The following is a 13603-nucleotide window of genomic DNA, read 5'->3' as shown; positions in this document are numbered from 1 at the left end:
CCCAAACCTTGAAGTCTTACAATACAGCAAGAACCGGCCACGCCGTTAGAAACTGTCCTGACCACTACCTAAAAGCACACAGATTTGTGGTCTATGCCCTTCATAGCATGCATCAACTGCGCGACTGATAACAAGAAAAGAAACCTAGTTAGCTCGTCCGATCATTATCAACTAACCTTCGATTAGTCCACTTAGGTCTGCCGTGTGAGATTACGCTGGAAATAGGTAACAGATCTGCAGTTCGCGATGACCTCGCTCGATCACCAACCGCATCTGCTCTCTTTCGCGGCCGCTCGCGCGTCCGCGGACTTTTCCTCCTCCTCGCCCCTCGCTTCACGTGCGCGTCCGACCTCCGAGATCATCTTCAACCAGTCGTCGCCCCCTTCTTCTTCCGCCAACTCCATCCCCGTCAGAAGGCACGCGTGCGTCGATATGAATACTCGCAGTATCGCCGGTGCGGTCCGCGATAGATGCTATGTACGTGCGGGCGATGACGTCGACGACGAGAATCCCGAGCACATGACCCTACTGGCAGAGCAGTGGCTATCTATCTAGTTTCAATCCACATCCCTATGCAAAGGCACATGTTTCGCACAAGGAATCTACATCTACTGAATCCTACAGTACGCAATCCCCTCACCAAATACCACATATACAGCTGTGGTGAATATCGACATCCGCCGCCTTTCTTACGACCGAAATTAGCGGTTATATTTTATTTCGCGGTACCAAACCCATAATAATATGATCGGCTTATGTAAGACACCTAAACCGATGAGCTTTGAAGATTGAACTCTGCCGATATCAAATTTAAAGATTGAATTCAAGCCTCCTGCTTCCGACATCCCAGGATTTCGTCTAATCATTCAGGATGGTGCAATTTCGTGCCGGCGAGTGGGCCATCGTGGAAAAAGCACGTACATATACCAAACAGCTCGTAACTGCCAATGCAACTTATTAAGTGCCAGTTTTGTTAACGGCACACCAAGATAGTAAATTCTTTCATATCACAAAGCTCGTGTCACATTCCTCGGGCATTTCCAATCGCCCATAATCTTCGGAAAATTGCCCCAGTTAACTAGTATGACCAGTTGGAGCCAGTACGACACTGTAAGTCACGTAAGTTGGCGGGGCTCGTGTCGTTCACCTTGGGACTACGAACGCGCACAACGGCCCCGACGGCCGAGCCCCACACCTCCTAGTACATCAGTTCCATCAACCGCCAATCAGTCCCGACATTCTGCGTATGTTCGAGGTTTAGCCGGCCAATGACCTTGATCCGCCCTGAATCGCATCTACTGAAGAATCGCTCCTCTACGGTCCCTACATATTCTGCAGTGCGGACGTGCTGTCAGCCCCTCCATGCGACCCAGTTGCTCTAACTTTGAACTGGTGCAACTCCATTGTCTTCTGGAACTGCTGCAACCCTTCAATTCTCGCTGCTTGTGTCATAATCTCCCGGAAAGGTAAGCCCGACCGAGCACGTACGGACACGCTGACACGCGGATTATTTCTCACTATCCTCTAATCACACCATCAATAATATTTTTTCATCTGCAACTAGCACACTGCAAATGGCCGGCGACAAGATCTCAAGTCTATTCAGTAAGCTGCGACTCTCCTCCAAATCACGCAGGGATAGAGACTCGTCATCGTCGTCGCAGTCTAAGGGTCTCAGTCGGTTCATAAGTGGCAAGTCCCAAAGACCGCCGTTGTCCGAAAGTTCATCAACGCTTTCGCAGTCATCGAGACAAGCACTGGACTCCCCCCAAGAACCAGTGTTGAATTCACCGATCTTGGTCAGTCCACCATCGTCGTCGTCTGTGCTTGGTAACGGTACCAGCGGGTCATCGAATCTTGTCATCCCGCCAGCTAGTGCTTCACGGACGTCTGTCTCGGACCTTTCGTCTGTGACGTCGTCCTCGGAGGCCAGCAGCATTAACGGAGTCCCATGGGCGTCCGGCTCAGTTCCTAATTTGTTACCAGCACATATACAACCAGTGTCTGCTACTCAAACGCCAATGCACCAATATCTGCCATCTAACCAACCGTCACCACAACCGCAAGGACATCAGCTCCATTCGCAACAGCACACAACCGTAGCAGCTCGCAGAATGCCGTATCAACTGGAGTCGAAGACAGTGGCGGGCTTGCCGCCACTGACATCATTACCAGTGTATCAACAGCAGCATTCGAAGTCGCCTTTGGCCCCTCGGTCGCCTTACCAAGTACGAACACGGTCTACATCCAATGATTGGGCTGAACGAGGTGCAGCTGTTCATGTTCAGCGCGAGGCTGATGCGAATGGAAATGTGCAGATCAAGACGATTAAGAAGGGCGTCAAGGACTTTACTTTTGGCAGAATTTTAGGAGAAGGCTCTTTTTCTACTGTCGTTGCTGCTACCGACCGCCAAACCCTGAGGGAGTACGCGATCAAAATTTTGGATAAGCGACATATTATTAAAGAGAAGAAAGTCAAGTATGTGAACATTGAGAAGAATACTTTGAATAGACTAGGCGATCACCCTGGCATTGTTCGCTTATATTACACATTTCAAGATGAACGGAGTCTGTATTTCGTGCTGGATTTAGCCCCGAACGGCGAGCTTTTCTCAGTGCTGAAAAAGGTAAGGTGATATTGCTTTAATATTGGATTAGGATATACTAATTTAATGTCTTAGCTTGGAACTTTGAACATGGAATGCACACAATACTATGGTGCTCAGTTGTTGGATGCTGTTGACTATATGCATAATCATGGCGTTATACATAGAGACCTTAAACCAGAGAAGTAAGGATTTCCATCTACTTTGATCACGTGGGACAATAGTTAACGACGGCAGCATCCTTCTTGACGAGAACATGCGAATCAAAGTCACAGACTTCGGCACAGCAAAATTACTAGGAGTGCAGAAACCGGTTGACGGCACCGCTGGTGACTCATCTGACAATATTTCCAGTATCCCAATAGAAGACGAACGGTTGAATTCATTTGTTGGCACTGCGGAATATGTGTCTCCGGAATTACTGACAGATAAGGCGGCAGGAAAGAGTTCGGATATATGGGCGTTTGGATGTATTCTGTATCAGCTTCTGTGCGGCAAGCCACCGTTCAAGGCAAGCAACGAGTACCAGACGTTCCAGAAGATTATCAAGCTGGACTATGCGTTTCCCGCCGGGTTCCCACAAGTTGCTCGTGATCTGGTGTCAAAGCTGCTTGCCACCGATCCATTGAAGCGGCTGACGATTGAACAGATAAAGGCACACCAATTTTTTGCTGACGTGGTGTTTGGAGCGACACTTTGGAGCAGAAAAGCACCCCGGTTGGTACCTAATTCTATCGCTGCTGGTCTCAAATAGGTCCGACGTGATACTTTGATGAACATGCAGCTTGAGGGTTGCATCCCAACCTGTTATTATTCTGCAGCATGGTAATATTGTAAGCATGTCTGGCGATAAAGAAAACAGAGCAGCACGCTACAACTCATTAGTTTGAGTCTCGTGGGCTTGAATGTGACTGTGTACGAACGTGGTTGACGATCAGCGGGACATAGATATCACTTAACAGTCAAATGAGGAAAGGCATTCTTGTAGATAGGCAATACTAGAACGATGGTTTGGTAAGGACTAGCTGTAGCGCGTCCGACACTGTATTATATAGAATCGTATAATTGTCACAATAATGCTAAACCTTCCGTAAGTGTCGGTCGGGTTAGGGTTTATCGGTGACGTCATACCTTTGAGTGCAATTTTGCTCTTTAATACCCCGCCCGCTTTACATTTTCCGCGTGCTCGCCAAATTTCAATATATTACAGCTTTACGAAGGTCAACCAACCCGTACCCATATCTAATATAGCGCGGATCTGGTGACGTGACTACAGTCAGACGACTGGGGCAGCGGACGCGCTCAAGGTTAAGCGATGGTTTTGAGTTCATTGCTTAGATTCGATCGTACTAAGGATACTGAACTACAACGTGCTGTCTTCGCACCAAGCTGGCGTACCGGATGCCCTCTAGATGATATAGATACTTTGCTCAGAACACTAAGGATGCGACTTGGGTAAGAGGCTCCTGCTGGTGCATCGATCGCTCAGCGTGGGAGCAACGGTCGCGTGCGTCACGCTCTGAGATAAATACCCCCCGCGGGCTCTCTGTCCTCCTGCTTCGCCAGTTTCTACTGCAACTTCTTGTTACATAGTTCCTCTGTGCATACACGATATTGAGAACAACAGCTGCGACTAAATCACATTCGAAATGGAGCCTGAATTGACTATGCCAAGCATGGGCGCTCGCCCTCCACGCGATGTAGTCAGGTAAAACCACTTATGGTGGATATTATGCGATTGTGGCAAATCAGCTAACAGATCCCCTGTAGACGATCAAACAATCGTTTCATGATGGCAATGTCCCTTCTGATGGTCGGCGGCACGGCTTACTACATCTGGTCTAAGAGACAGCCCAAAAGCCAGAGCTTCGTCTACGTCGGCCCAAAGAACTCGTCCGGTCCAAAGCCCCACTACATGAGATACTCTGACTATCCCAACGCGTCATCATCGAACAATAAGGGTATTAACAATACCATGAATGGGAGGGTCCGTGAAGTCACCGTCGAACGATCGGGGGGAGGAATTTAACTTAAACACGTTTGCCTAGGTCTTTGGCCACATCGCATGCGTTTGTATATATGAGCTGTTAATACGAAGTTGGATTTAACGATATAATGGTTTATTTACGATTTGGAAGTATATGATTGGGTTTGGTTATTATTTGATTTGTGCTATACGGCGATGTTGTCGTCAGACATAGGCCTTGAGGCGTTAAATTGTCATAATACTTACAAAAATTATATTCAAACGTTGGTACTTTAGCCCGCTATGGTATGTCTTACCCAGCATGCAGCGCTTCGTAAGCGCCGACACGAAGACAAGGGTGACATGTCTAATAAATGTAGTCACTTGAGTAATTGACATCTTATGATAAGAAACGATTTAAAGATCTCCTGGCGTGATTCAGTGTATTTGTAGCATGTAGAGATATGGCAGCAATGCGCTGATAGAAATGGGATGGTCGTAACGCAGTTATTCAAATTGTATGCTCACAACTCACTGCTGGATTTTAAACATCTTCAATTGACATATGGATTTAATTTACTGCAACTCATGGGTTCATATTCTTACTCTGAATCACTCTCCTCTTCGGCAGTAGTGAGCCAATCCAACCATCTAGGGACCAGTTCTCCGACCTTGACCATATCTGCGTCTTCTTTTCTTTGCGGATCTTGATACCACCACGTCAAAATAGCCTCTTCCTCAAGGATATCCTGGTCGTACAAACAATTAATGGCGTGAAGCAAAATGCTAGATCCCTGCATCCTTCGAGTACAGTCTCTCTGAATAAGAAGCAAAAAGTCTATTTGATCTGCCTGATCAAAAACCTGTCGCCGAAACAATGGACCCCATCTGTTCAACACGGACTCCACGGCTGCGCGAGCTTTCAAGGTGTTGCTGTTGATCAAGTGCGAGATCCTGCCTATAAGAGCCGCGATGGTTGCAGCGCGGACTTCGTGGAATTGCGCGTTCTTGGCCATCCGGAGTGTAGAGAGTTCGAGAGCTGCAATATCAAGATCGTGATTCTCCGCGACGGCGCGCTCGACACTCGCCTGCGCCTCTCGCAAGAAACTCTCTTCATCAGAGTCCTCGGAGGCGATAGTGTTGTTACTTGCAGTGCTGACTCTTCTTCGCCTAGACTTACGGTGCGCCTGGTCCGCAGAAACGGTCGAAAATGATGTGTCGGAGGCGTTCAAGGAGGCCATGTTGTACACCAAACCCGACGAATTGACAATCTCCTCGTAGTCATCGTCCTCTTCGGCTTCCGAAGCATCCTCATAAACGTAACCATCACCATCCTCTCCAACTGCGTCCGTATCGAGTTTCTTATCCTCCTCGCCCAAGTACTTCGTCAATCGCTTGTTTCCATCGACAATTATATTAGTGTCAATCTTAACGTTGTAAGATACAATCGCACCGGGCGCGACATGACTGGACGCTCCAATTACAGCTCCATTTGCTATTATCGCGCTCTCGATTATCGCGTCATCTTCAATTGTGACGTCATCCCAAATATAGGCACTTCGAATAGATACATTCTTTCCAATCTTACACCGGCGTCCAATAACACTGCCAGTGATGACCGTACCATCATCGACGGCCGTGCCTGCGCCAACTACAGTGCAGCTATTGATTCGACAAGAACGCGCAAGAACGATGCCATCTTCCTTATATATATGTCCTCGTTGGTACTGGAACGTCTGGTCGGCCAGCAGGTTACTGTCCGGAGTAATCGGGTATGTCCACCGGGATATAACATCCTTGCTCACTGCGTCGTATGTCTGCAAGCTTCGCACGCGAGCAGCGTAGTTGTCCGTTACGATGTGCGCGAAAATCGTCTTGCCGAGTAAGTCAGACGTCAAGATACCGTGCACGAAATCCTTTCGAATATGGTTGTAGTCAAAGTTCTCAGTAAATAGCGCAGGAACATCAGGCGAGCAAATGTCAATGTGGCAGTCTATGAAGTCGTTGCGGATCGCAAGATCTGTGTGCTTGTTGAAGATCTCGGGGTCGAGGGAGATCTGTTTCATATGCTTGCGTGTCTTGATTTCCTCGTAGTGCACGCATTGGTTTGTCTGCTCGTCCAAAACAAAAATTGCAGATTCGGCTCGGGCTCTGGGTCAACAATGTTAGAACGCCACGCCAAAAGAAGCCAACGGCAAGAAGTTTACCTCGTTCGATGAAAGGGGCTAGCTTCGCGCAGAACCATAGTCATAATCGCATTTTTATCTTTCGCACGTCGTTGCCTGTGGTCGGCCAAAACCTTGTCAAATGGCACATTGCAAACAATATCTCCGCTGACTAGCAAAAAGTCGGAAGTAATCAAGCCCTTCGCGTCCAGATCTCGCATTGCGTCACCAACCGAAACAGATTCGGGACTCAGAACAGTTTCGATGGTAAAAGGAGAGGAAGGGTTGCTCCATCGGGAATTTCTGTCCTATCAGTCAGCCCAAAGTGTGTATTGATAAGTAATATGGAACTGCGTACGCAATGTATTCTTGGATCTGATCAGCATGGGCACAGCAAACCACAATAACTTCGCTCACACCGGCCAGTGCAAGAAATTCGAACGTGTATTCAAGCAGCGGTGTGTTGCAAAGAGGAAGTAGACACTATAGAATTAATATCCTTGACATTGGTTCAAGATGAGAGGATACATACCCTCGGGGTCTCAAGGGTCAAAGGTTGAAATCTTGTCTGATAGGAATCACTCAGCACAATGGCTTGCAGTCTCTTTAAGAATATTCAATTAGCGATATTTCTTAGCTTCATGTATTTAACTCGTATGTACAATCGTCAAGGTCCTGATAAGACACTGAAACAAAAAATTTCTCTGACCTCATCTTGATCCGTCTCTTCGGGAGCGGCATTTTGCTGGGCCGTCTGTTTTCCGACCTTTGCCTTATTTCCACCAGCCTGACCTCCCTTTTTTGGACCCATTGTTTCTGAAACAGCAGAGCCGGAGTGGGGGTGACGAGGGAATCTGTTGCTGTGGCTATGCAGTCGTCGCGATGACCCACAAAATTATCCTTTCACTGTGTAATTCATGTAATTCAGGGGTACAGTCCCTTTGGCCAAACATACCGCATCCACAACGATTATTTGACATAACTCAGGCAAGCCGAGTAGCGGACTCAATATGTTTTAGAGTATCGTATGATACTGCGGCCCGTAGCAGCGGCACCTCCGTCTCTAGCCTGGATTTTCTTGCCTAGATATCTTGCGTGGAGTCCCATTGACTCGAATAAGCGAGCTCACAGGGTCAATCGGAACCCGACTCGATCTAATCATATACAGTCGTCATCGCACGGATCGAGTAGATAATTAGCGAAAATGTCAGATGGTATAAGTCTATTCTATGTCGATGAGACTCCGTCGGAGGAGGCGGCGGGTACCTCTAGGCTGAGTCGTAAAGAACGACGAGCACAACGGGCAGCGAATAAAGGCATAAGACGAGGAGAGAAAAAACAGGATGGTGATTGGGGCAGGAAAGGGAAAAGGACAAAGGCAAAGATTTCGCAGGAGACGGAATTGGATCCTCGGGATCCTCTAACATCGTACATTTTGCAGTACCAGAATTTTTTTTTGCCGCTGATTGAGGAGGAAAAGAAGTTCGAAGTGGTACAGTTTGAGGACAGACTGAATACATGGAGCTTGGATAGGCTTATAAGTGAGGGTTATACATTGGTGAGTTCTGTCTACCGTGGTAGTTCGAAGGGCTAGGATTAATGTATCACGCAGCTAAATCTGTCGGCCAAAGCTGCAGGAAAACAGTCTCGAAAGCTACTAGTAGAGTTTACTGCACCATATTTTTACACTGGAAGGTTTACTACTGGAGATCAGGTCAGGCTCTCTGTTGAGGATCCTCTGAATGAGACACCTATCAAAGAAGGCGTGGTCACCGGCAAAACACAACGAACAATAACCGTCGCGTTCGATAGTGGGGTCGACGTGTCGAAAGTTTGGCGGATGGACCAAAGTATCAGTCTGCTTTCATATAATCGAATGAAAAATGCAGTAAAGGCAATTGAGAACAAGGTGCCGTCATACAAACTTACTGGTCCGGTGATTAATCAGGATCTGTCGGAGAACATTGACGATGACGACAGTCACAGTTTTCTGGGCAGTTCTCTGCGAGATATTTTTATCGGTGCCGCAAAGTGTGATCCAAATGTACCGTCAGGACTGTTCGCAAATAATAAAGAGATATTGGAGTGGTGTAAGAAGCAGCTGGAGAGACCGCCCGAGAATATGGCCCAAGATGATATTCTTACGCAGTTGAATGGATCACAGCTCAAAGCTGTGGCAACTATGCTACGGAATCGATTTTCTCTTATTCAGGGACCGCCAGGCACAGGGAAGACGTGGACGATTGTTAATGCTATTTACCTACTCAAACGACATTTCAAAATAAATGTGGCTATCTTAGTCAGTGGATTTACGAACATGGCTGTTGATAACTTGCTAGATGGACTCACTCGCTGCGGGATATCAGGTCTGAGAGTAGGTCAGTCCCTGCGTGTGCGAGAAGAATTACGAACAAAAACTGTGGATTATCAATTTGAGACGCATCCTCTCTCTAAAGAATACCAGGAAACTCGAGAGCTGATACGCGTGATGAAGGAGCACAAGCCTGTGGCTGGACTACAAAGTGCAAATGATTTTGGTCAGTATTTTCTTTTAATTTTCTATCTGTGAGGTCCTAATGATCGTCTCCAGGCCAATACTACAAAGAAAGAAGCCAGCTCACTCAGAAACTCTCCAAGCTGCACACAAAAATTTACGGTGACATTCTGAAGGCGGACATTATTTGTACGACATGCGTTTCAGCTGCATCGAGTCTACTTCGAGCGACTGAGTTTCCACTGGTCATCATTGATGAAGGATCTCTCTCGACCGAGCCTAGCTCGCTAATTCCACTTATGAAAGGCGCTCATCATGCGTGTATTCTTGGTGATCATCAGCAGTTACCGCCCACAATCCTCAATACTAGTAACGCGGCCTTGGCGTATTCGCTCTTTGAACGTTTCTATGACCAGGACGTTGCTCCTTCATCGATGCTCACGGTCCAGTACAGAATGCACCCAAATATTGCCTTCTTCTCGTCGCGGATGTTTTACAAAGGTTTGGTCCAAAGCGCTCCTAGTGTCTTTGGACGGAAGTCCATTCAATTCTCCTTGTTTAGAGATCCGCTAGAATACCCTGTGGTGTTTTTGGATCATTCGTATCCGGAAAGATCTAATGGCACGTCATATTACAACGACGGTGAGGTGCAGATCGTGTTTAATATTTTAAACGCACTTTTTCAAGAGAATCCAGACCTGGAAGGAGACGCTGTCAGCGTCATCACACCCTACATCGGACAAGTGAATGAACTCACGCGGTATCAGACGTCGTATGTATCTAGAGATAGGCAATACAACACGTACGGTAACACATATGGATATGGTGGTGGCAGTAGCACCTACAATGACTTGAGCTTCCCAATGTCGCCATTGTCACGTCAGATCTCAATGGTGGAAATTAATAGTGTCGATTCATTTCAAGGTCGCGAGAAGGATGTCATTATCTACTCCGGTGTACGATGTAACGACCGAGGATCGATAGGTTTCCTGGGCGATGTTAGACGTATGAATGTGGCCTTGACTCGGGCGAGATTGGGATTTATAATGGTCGGCTCGGCGTCCACGATGGAGAAGGGCTTGCTTTTCGATTCTCAACTTAGCGTGGCACAGCAATCTGACAGAAAAATATTAAGTGGATGGTCAGAATATGTGAAGTGGATAAAAGATCATGACTTGCTTAGAGCGTCGCCGTGGTAGAATCTATCTATTGGGCTTAGAAATAAATGGGCTTAGAAATAAAATGAACATACTCTTGGAGACATGGGATATATCAGAACATTGTACAGCGCTATTTTATCGTTAAATCTGACCCAATATATCAGATGTGCCGACACACGTTAATTTGTTGCGAGGAGTTATCGAGGATGTATTGTCGGTAGAGGTGAACGTAGTACTTACATTATGCAGTATAATATGACGAAAAGTAATATGTAGTCTATCGAATTATAGTATTCAGTCCAGCGCGGGCCAATGGTAGTCCTTACATGGCTGTGAGATGATGATGCAATGGACGAATCACGGGACAGCAATTCAGTAGTCAGCGATAACTGAAAGTCGGAGCAAAGGCTGCAACAATACTGATTAAAGTAGGTAATTCTGATTCACGAACACACTACGTTTCAGGAGGAGACGGAGGCGAGTATTGTGGTCATGTCGGGGCGTGAGCTTGGGTTGTGGTAGATAAAGTGGGCAAGGCTGGGGGGGTTTGTTTGTTGACGTGCGCGTTGGTCATATGCTGGATATGCCATAATGAGGGTGTGGGTACGGGAATAAAACTGCATAAACTGAGGTACTGACTGGCGGTTAGAAGTTGGCTGTGAACACGGGCGCGTGTGTCGCAGTTTGTCGCTCTCACACGCAATGTGAGCGTTGTTGATGGACTTGCCAATGCCGCCCGTACTTAAGTCGCGCTCATCACCCGCGCCCGCCTTCGTTCCCCTCTCCTGCCATTTTCTCTTTCTCACGCTTCCACCTTCCACCAGTACCTTCTGCGGCTGCGAATAATCACATTTCAATTTATTTTGAAATTTCTAGCTATCTGAGTCCATATTTTATTTTTGTTATAGCTCTCTCGTCCACTCGCAATGCCGCCAAAGAAAGCTGCTGTTGCTGCCTCCAAGAAGGCTGCCGCAACTTCCGAGCACCCGGCCTACAAGGGTATGTCTACACGCGATTGGCGATTGATACCACTAGAGTCTTTTCTCGAGAGCCTAGGTTAATATTAAAGTTATAGATATGATCAAGGAAGCTATTTTAATGGTGTGTGATCTTGATTTTTGTTTTGTTTGGGTGGCTTTTTGGTGACGACAACGCCGCCCATCCAGTTTTCACTTGCTTTAGGCAACCGTTGACTAACATGTTTATTTTTTGACGCCATGCAGCTCAAGGAGAGAAATGGTAGCAGGTGTGTTCCCGATTTTTAAGCGTCATTTTTAAACACGTACATGTTGTGGTTGAGTGTGGCTCCTACTATTGGTTGATAATGTGGTTGTGTTTTGTTTGGCCGCCGCTCAGGGTTTGTTGTGCGTGGGCAGTGCGTGACAGTCTGAATTTGACTTCGGGCGAGATGCGATGACGATGCGCGCCGCGCCGCTATGCCTGCTTTAGTAGCCCCGCGTTTTCGCGACGTCAAATTTGCCCAATCCCGCTGAGCCGCTCGACACGTCACCTGTGTCGCGCTGCCTTTTCACACACTGCTTACTGCAATAATTGCAACCACACCAACTTTCACACAAGCCGAGCGCACGCGTGTCAACGTGTGAATTTTTGTTGCTAACAATTTTACTATAGTCGCCAGGCTCTAAAGAAGTATATCCAGGCAAATTTCAAGACCAAAGCGTCCAACTTTGAGACCCAGTTTAATGCTGCTTTGAAGCGTGGTGTTCAGTCCGGCGAGTTCGTCCAGCCTAAGGGGCCCTCTGGCACAGTTAAGCTCCAGAAGAAGGAAGCTAAGACAACCGCCGAGAAAAAACCGGTTAAAAAGGCGGCCGCCGTTAAGGCGAAGAAGGCTGCTCCGGCACCTAAAAAGGAAAAGAAGGAGGTTGCCCCGAAAAAGGAGAAGAAGCCTGCCGCTAAGGCAATGGCTGCGAAGCCTGCGAAGGCTACACGGGCAGCGAAGCCAAAAGCCACCAAACCGAAGGCCGCTGGTGTGACGAAGAAGAAGGCCGCGGCAAAGCCAAAAGCTGTTCCTATGAAAGCTGCTCCCAAGAAGAGGTCCTCGAAGGCGACGTGAAGTTGATCCTATGGTGTTAGTACGTGGTGTGTTTTGATATGTCGTTAGCTATGTTTCTATCACCTTTAGTTGCTTGGGCGCCGAACGCCAGCTCTTAGCACTTGTTTTATTATGGGCCTTTTTGTTGGGTTATAATTTGATCTTGTAATTTAGTCTTTGTCAGTTGGATCTCTCGATGTGTAATACATGGGTTGCTTGTATGGGTTACTGGTTACTCATGTGATTGGATTGACACGCTGTGTATTGTATTTCTTAGTTTATACGTGTAATAATAGGTCAGTATTAAGTATGCTTTGACAATCGTTTAAGCGCAAATCGGAGCGCGTGCAGTGAGCATGGGAAGACTTTTAGGCAGGTGGATTCCACTGGCACAAACCTTAAATCCCTACAGTAAGTTTCAAAAATCATAGGGCACCAGAGCGATAACGACGTTTTCTACTTTGCGGAACTTGTAAGATGAAATACTAAATTTTAACGTGGAAGATGGATAATAGCCAAAAATTGGCAGGTTCGAAGTCGTAGTCAAAACCTTGTGGCAGCTCTACATAGACGTTATAACCATATGCGGCAAACTGTAGTTAAATCATGAACGTAAAATATTTGTCTGCTACAAACCATTTTGGTATGGCGATTCATGACAACTGCAGCTCTTGCAATTGTATTGCAACTATATGCTTAGGACACATATATATGTGTAATTGGCGCGGTCATCAGACAACCTCAGCTTGTAATAAATTGGTGTGGCAGTGGCACAGCTCAGGTCTATAAAAGACCGAGATAGTTGAGCAGCAGAGTGGTTTCATCTAAATATCAATGATGACACTAGATTCAACTGGCTATCGCTATGTAGGGGGATATCAATTTTGGTTATGGGTTATTGTGTCGCCGCATGCGAACTTAAACTCAATTGCAAACCGAATAATAAAACAATTGACCGAGGGATGTCGAGCCATCGGGCGGCCCATTTTGTGAGGCGTCGTGATTGACGCTTAATCGTAGGCACTGATTACGACTGCAGCATAACTCCGCAAAATCTGGTGCATAACGCGCTTGTCAACACAGAACGCCGTCTCGTGGGCTGCCACCAGCCAGCTGTGAACAAAAAGCCATTTGTCGATAGCGGACTACATTGAGGCTT

At 46.9% G+C, this 13603-nt stretch overlaps 6 protein-coding genes across 6 annotated transcripts; 5 read left to right on the top strand and 1 right to left on the bottom strand.

The window, feature by feature from the left end:
• V1508DRAFT_441977 (uncharacterized protein) lies at positions 1–966 on the top strand. The gene has a single exon (XM_066942310.1). The coding sequence runs from the start codon at positions 247–249 to the stop codon at positions 553–555; it is 309 nt and encodes a 102-aa protein (XP_066793178.1). The 5' UTR covers positions 1–246; the 3' UTR covers positions 556–966.
• Positions 967–2114: 1148 nt separating this feature from the next.
• On the top strand, positions 2115–3360 carry V1508DRAFT_360472 (kinase-like domain-containing protein; the record flags this gene model as incomplete). Its single annotated transcript, XM_066937145.1, has 3 exons — positions 2115–2627; positions 2682–2791; positions 2844–3360. The coding sequence occupies 3 exons, from the start codon at positions 2115–2117 to the stop codon at positions 3358–3360; spliced, it is 1140 nt and encodes a 379-aa protein (XP_066793177.1).
• A 435-nt stretch (positions 3361–3795) lies between these two features.
• On the top strand, positions 3796–4963 carry V1508DRAFT_464272 (uncharacterized protein). Its single transcript, XM_066942893.1, has 2 exons — positions 3796–4314; positions 4377–4963. The coding sequence occupies exons 1-2, from the start codon at positions 4256–4258 to the stop codon at positions 4633–4635; spliced, it is 318 nt and encodes a 105-aa protein (XP_066793176.1). The 5' UTR covers positions 3796–4255; the 3' UTR covers positions 4636–4963.
• On the bottom strand, positions 4860–7669 carry V1508DRAFT_425513 (nucleotide-diphospho-sugar transferase). The gene is made up of 5 exons (XM_066941449.1): positions 7447–7669; positions 7270–7341; positions 7096–7220; positions 6780–7040; positions 4860–6723 (listed from the first exon to the last, which is right to left on the bottom strand). Exons 1-5 carry the CDS (start codon positions 7546–7548, stop codon positions 5175–5177), a joined length of 2109 nt encoding a protein of 702 aa, XP_066793175.1. The 5' UTR covers positions 7549–7669; the 3' UTR covers positions 4860–5174.
• A 3-nt stretch (positions 7670–7672) lies between these two features.
• V1508DRAFT_425510 (P-loop containing nucleoside triphosphate hydrolase protein) lies at positions 7673–10767 on the top strand. The gene is made up of 3 exons (XM_066941448.1): positions 7673–8295; positions 8350–9274; positions 9328–10767. Exons 1-3 carry the CDS (start codon positions 7942–7944, stop codon positions 10428–10430), a joined length of 2382 nt encoding a protein of 793 aa, XP_066793174.1. The 5' UTR covers positions 7673–7941; the 3' UTR covers positions 10431–10767.
• A 337-nt stretch (positions 10768–11104) lies between these two features.
• V1508DRAFT_425505 (linker histone H1 and H5 family-domain-containing protein) lies at positions 11105–12757 on the top strand. Its single transcript, XM_066941447.1, has 4 exons — positions 11105–11390; positions 11467–11492; positions 11615–11637; positions 12024–12757. The coding sequence occupies exons 1-4, from the start codon at positions 11318–11320 to the stop codon at positions 12463–12465; spliced, it is 564 nt and encodes a 187-aa protein (XP_066793173.1). The 5' UTR covers positions 11105–11317; the 3' UTR covers positions 12466–12757.
• The last annotated feature ends 846 nt before the right edge of the window (positions 12758–13603 follow it).

The sequence above is a fragment of the Lipomyces doorenjongii genome (genome assembly GCF_038497915.1).
Source record: "Lipomyces doorenjongii strain NRRL Y-27504 unplaced genomic scaffold V1508scaffold_82, whole genome shotgun sequence".
Taxonomy (NCBI): domain Eukaryota; kingdom Fungi; phylum Ascomycota; class Lipomycetes; order Lipomycetales; family Lipomycetaceae; genus Lipomyces; species Lipomyces doorenjongii.
This window is presented reverse-complemented; position numbering and strand designations above follow the sequence as displayed.

What these genes read in the sequence shown, in the direction of transcription:
- V1508DRAFT_464272 (XM_066942893.1), top strand. Translation starts at nt 4,256, where the DNA reads ATGGAGCCTGAATTGACTATGCCAAGCATGGGCGCTCGCCCTCCACGC. An exon ending in CCTCCACGCGATGTAGTCAG is followed by an intron (nt 4,315 to 4,376) that starts GTAAAACCACTT and finishes GATCCCCTGTAG; the next exon opens with ACGATCAAACAATCGTTTCA.
- V1508DRAFT_441977 (XM_066942310.1), top strand. Translation starts at nt 247, where the DNA reads ATGACCTCGCTCGATCACCAACCGCATCTGCTCTCTTTCGCGGCCGCT.
- V1508DRAFT_425505 (XM_066941447.1), top strand. Translation starts at nt 11,318, where the DNA reads ATGCCGCCAAAGAAAGCTGCTGTTGCTGCCTCCAAGAAGGCTGCCGCA. An exon ending in TCAAGGAAGCTATTTTAATG is followed by an intron (nt 11,493 to 11,614) that starts GTGTGTGATCTT and finishes GACGCCATGCAG; the next exon opens with CTCAAGGAGAGAAATGGTAG. An exon ending in AAGGAGAGAAATGGTAGCAG is followed by an intron (nt 11,638 to 12,023) that starts GTGTGTTCCCGA and finishes ATTTTACTATAG; the next exon opens with TCGCCAGGCTCTAAAGAAGT.
- V1508DRAFT_425510 (XM_066941448.1), top strand. Translation starts at nt 7,942, where the DNA reads ATGTCAGATGGTATAAGTCTATTCTATGTCGATGAGACTCCGTCGGAG. An exon ending in TAAGTGAGGGTTATACATTG is followed by an intron (nt 8,296 to 8,349) that starts GTGAGTTCTGTC and finishes TGTATCACGCAG; the next exon opens with CTAAATCTGTCGGCCAAAGC. An exon ending in ACAAAGTGCAAATGATTTTG is followed by an intron (nt 9,275 to 9,327) that starts GTCAGTATTTTC and finishes GATCGTCTCCAG; the next exon opens with GCCAATACTACAAAGAAAGA.
- V1508DRAFT_425513 (XM_066941449.1), bottom strand. Translation starts at nt 7,548, where the DNA reads ATGGGTCCAAAAAAGGGAGGTCAGGCTGGTGGAAATAAGGCAAAGGTC. An exon ending in TGACCCTTGAGACCCCGAGG is followed by an intron (nt 7,221 to 7,269) that starts GTATGTATCCTC and finishes TTAATTCTATAG; the next exon opens with TGTCTACTTCCTCTTTGCAA. An exon ending in CAGATCCAAGAATACATTGC is followed by an intron (nt 7,041 to 7,095) that starts GTACGCAGTTCC and finishes CTGATAGGACAG; the next exon opens with AAATTCCCGATGGAGCAACC.